We start from the raw sequence: 4,521 nt of genomic DNA, 5'->3' as shown, positions 1-4,521 counted from the left end.
TGTTGTTAAAATATTTGAATCCCACCACTGCTTCTAATACAGGTTCTCCATTCCAAAACCATCTCATATAATAATGGATAACACACACTGCGAATATAGCCACTTCATTCCAAAAACAGCTGATAGAACATTATGTAAAAGAAGCGTCAAATGTAACCGCTGTTCTGAAACAACGTGAGGAAATATGAAGTTAACATATCCTTTATATATAACCATCCCGTTCTGAAATCAGCTAGCGACATATTAAATAGTGGATTCGAAACTAGCTGTTGGAACGTTGAGTTAGCATTGTTTTTATATATTAACCCTAATTTTATATTTATTTATTTATTTTGATCAAGGTAACACCAAGTAACTAGGCAATATCATGTCGAGTAATTTACAATAAAGTGTAAATCCACAACAACAGAGCAATGCCAAATTTATATAGATACTAGTTTAGACATTTCACCCCCCAAACAAACAATCGACATTTCACGTCCTCTTCGTGTAAAATGTCTAAACTAGTATCCATATAAATTTGATATTGTTCCGTTAGTGTGTATTTAAACTTTATTATAATAGTATCTCATAAAACCTTCTCATCCATTATTTTTTCTTTATAAAATAAAGCTAGACTTAACAGTCTTTGTATTAATCATATTAATAAACTAACTTTATTACCACGTAACGAAATGTATTGGTTATTTGTTTAAAAGAAAAGAATAGTGAGTCAGTAATATCTGTCAATAAGCAGTGTTTATTCACTTTGACAAATAGTTCAATGACGTTTTCGGTATTTCAAAAAAAAAAAAAATGTTTTGCTTTCATCAAGGAAAGGGAACATAATTCAACACATATGTAAAGAACTTTGAATAACATTTCATATAAGTTATGACCTGCAAAAAACTGCGTGAATTTAACGTTTCCATATGTTTTTATCACTCCATCCAACAATCATTCACAGAACTCTCGAATGAGACATCTTGTGGTGATAGAATTAATTTATTGTAAGTTATATTGGTTTCAAATCTCAACTTTTACCGCGTGGTGAAAACGACATAGTATCCTAAAATTGAGACACGTTTAATTTACTTAATTTAAAGTATATTCAACATATCAATAATTACCACTGTATAAAATACAGCATAATATTTTATCTATTTATGACATTATGCATAGTGGAAATATTTAATTCAAATAAGAGGTTAAGAAATGAACTACAATTCTTTATAAAATCATGGATGTTCAAACACATTAAATTAGTGAAAATCACAAATGCTATACCAAATTCAATTAGTGAAAGCCATTGATGTTTCACAAAATTAAAGGAGTCAGAATAACAATGTTACATCAAATTAAAGCAATCAAAATAACGCAAAATTAAATCAGTCAGAACTACAAATGTCACATGAAATCAAAATCATGAATTTTGCGTAAAATTAAATCAGTTAAAATTACGCATTTTACACTAAAATAAAACATTCAAGATCACGAATTTTGCGCCATATTAAAGCAGGTACGAATGTTTTAAGAAATATAAGCATCAGAACTGCGAATATTACTCCAAATATAAAGTAAATAGAAGAAAAAGGAAACCTATTGTTTTCCTTTCTTTTCTCCCTGAGGAGCTAGGATTGAAAAGTAATTACTATTTTTAAAACAGTGTAAGTCACAACACTTGTAACAGAAGAAAAATCTTTCTTATCTGCCTCTTGCCTGAATTCAATTTTCTACATTCATGAACCAAACAGTCCAGTGGTCTTAGAAATACCCAAACTTAATTCACGTCAGATAACACCAGTCTTTCGTCTTTAATTCTTATAATTTTAATTCGTATCTTTAGTTATATTTCTCATAAATTTAATAATCTTATATACAAACGCAATCACAGCAATACTTATAGATTCATCAAGAGTAACGAACAACAATGGAGCAATATATTATACAACACAGGAGTACAGGCGACTAAGCGGGTTTATTAGGCTCTTGGAAATGGCTGTTTTATATGTCTCTTTACTTTAAAAGAACAGGATGGTACCGTATAATAGATAGCAATATATTGGTAGATCTTCAATAAGAACCATTTAACTGCTCATTTACGTACTTAAAGAAGTACGCTGTTTAACTACGTTTTAGGCATAACCTTAAACAAGAAAATAGGTATCCTCTGAATATTCAAAATATTTAAATTGAAACTTAATGTACCCAGGGTCGTGTGCCCTTGGTTGCCGTTACTGTAGTTTGATGAGGAGGTACAACAGAAGAATTAGTGTTCATGGTGTCAAAATTGAAATCTAAATTTCCGTCTACGCTTAATTCGTGGCGGATGACCTGCTCTACATCACATTCCAGACCTTCTTGGATCATATCAAAGTTAAGATCAAGGTCGGTCGGTATTACGTTGTTCAGAGATAAAAGATGACCCATTACATGACTTGCTGTATTTCCGAAAGAGGTCGTTGTTGCATGAATGCTCTCTCTCTGATTCAATGAGGTTGGAATAGGGAAATCTCTTGATAGAGGGAAGCAATAGCTGTTTGAGTTTGTTTGCCTTCTTGAAGTTAAACCCGAAGAATTTTGATGTTGTTGTGCCAACTGGCCGAGGCTATGGCTCGAAGAAAGTGACTGTGCTTTCTGGACGGTACAAAAGGTTTGAGAGTTGGCCAGTGTATAAGAGATATCCTTAAATGTATGTTGCATGCTTTGTTGTTGAAGTTGGAGTGGTATTAAAGTAGGGCTATTGCTGCCAGAAGGTTGATAGGAGGAGTGATAATCGTTATTTCCATGGCCATAGATCCCTAGATTGTAAGTAGTGTTGTTAAGAGAAGTGACCCCACTGGACAACTGTCTGTTTGGACTGGTTCTTAGCCCACAATCGACCAAGTAGGACCTATCTCCAGTCTCCAACTTCATCGCTAAATTTAGAGAGTCTACCAGTTGGTCAGCGCGGTACCTACCTAATCCATCGGAGAGAGGTCCATCCAGACAGCCTACCAGCTGGTCAGCACGATACCTATTTAGTCCATCAGAGGGGGTTCCATCTAGAGAGCCTACCAGTTGGTCAGCACGGTACCTATCCAATCTATCAGAGGAGGGTCCATCTAAAGAACCTACCAGTTGGTCAGCACGGTACCTATCCAGTCCATCAGAGGAGGGTCCATTTAGAGAGCTTACTAGTTGTTCAGCGCGGTACCTATCCAGTCCATCAGAGGGGGGTCCATCTAGAGAGCCTACCAATTGGTCAGCACAGTACCTATCGAGCCTATCAGAGGGTTGTCCATAAGTTTTAGAATCACCCGAGGTGCTCAAACAAGAACCCCATGGTGGAGGCGACACCTGGATGTCCTGCATGTCAGTGTTTACAGTTTGTACTGGGGAGAGTCGACCGCACGAACTGACATTGGAGGATGCACTTGGACGGAAATCTGGACTTAAGTGGAATGTTTGGTGTATTGGGGATTCAGGAAACGTGTCCAATCTTTCTGAAAAAGATGAGTTGGGACTAGGTGTAAGCTCCAGTCCACTTCTTAACGTATCTACACTCTTCTTGGCCCGACCACGTTTCTTCTCGTACTTTGGGGTCTCCATGCTGGTGGCTCTCCTACGAGCAACTTTACCAGGCTTGGCATCAGGATTAAGCATCCACCATGAACTCTTCCCGGTGCCTTCGTTCTGTACTCTCATGAAACGGTTGTGCAGGGACAAATTGTGACGAATGGAGTTCTAAGTAATAGAAGAAAAATTATCAAGATAGAGTACACATTTATTAAAGTACACGTGAAACGTTTACCTGAGCTGCACTAATTATTCAAGATAAATCTGACTGATAATTTTGTCTTAATCATAATCACTCCAATTGATAAACAAATAAAAGTGGATTATAGATGTGAACGTATACTAAAATAAATGTAAATTATTTGCAAAACACACTAATATATACGTAAAAAGTTATTATGGAGACGTGGATAGTGTTGACTAGCTCCTTCCAGTCCATGACTTCAAAATTAGGGACGGTTAGCGTAGAGAGTAAAGACACTAATATATACGTAAAAAGTTATTATGAAGACGTGGATAGTGTTAACTAGCTCCTTCCAGTCCATGACTTCAAAATTAGGGACGGTTAGCGTAGATAGTAAACACACTAATATATATACGTAAAAAGTTATTATGGAGACGTGGATAGTGTTAACTAGCTCCTTCCAGTCTATGACTTCAAAATTAGGGACGGTTAGCGTAGATAGTAAACACACTAATATATACGTAAAAAGTTATTATGGAGACGTGGATAGTGTTAACTAGCTCCTTCCAGTCCATGACTTCAAAATTAGGGACGGTTAGCATAGATAGTAAACACACTAATATATACGTAAAAAGTTATTATGAAGACGTGGATAGTGTTAACTAGCTCCTTCCAGTCCATGACTTCAAAATTAGGGACGGTCAGCGTAGATAGTATTCCCTGAACTTACAATGCTAACATCGCCTCCCAGTAGCACAGCGGTATGTCTGCGGACTTACAACGGTAGAATCCGGGTTTCG

The 4,521-nt window shown here is 36.2% G+C and overlaps 1 protein-coding gene across 2 annotated transcripts in view; it reads right to left on the bottom strand.

The window, feature by feature from the left end:
- Positions 1-782: 782 nt before the first annotated feature.
- The window catches only part of LOC106459737 (forkhead box protein O-like), a 54,778-nt gene continuing 51,039 nt past the window's right edge, over positions 783-4,521 (bottom strand). The window contains exons 2-3 of one of the 2 annotated variants that reach the window (XM_022386280.1): positions 3,176-3,705; positions 783-3,115 (exon numbers count right to left, since the gene is read on the bottom strand). In XM_022386280.1, coding sequence (XP_022241988.1) covers positions 2,179-3,115; positions 3,176-3,705 — 1,467 coding nt within the window. In that variant the 3' untranslated portion in view covers positions 783-2,178. Of the gene's footprint in view, positions 3,706-4,521 lie in introns of both variants that reach the window. The other variant, XM_013919391.2, reaches the window with a different exon arrangement.

Source organism: Limulus polyphemus, unplaced genomic scaffold, assembly GCF_000517525.1.
Source record: "Limulus polyphemus unplaced genomic scaffold, Limulus_polyphemus-2.1.2 Scaffold655, whole genome shotgun sequence".
Lineage (NCBI taxonomy): Eukaryota > Metazoa > Arthropoda > Merostomata > Xiphosura > Limulidae > Limulus > Limulus polyphemus.
This window is presented reverse-complemented; position numbering and strand designations above follow the sequence as displayed.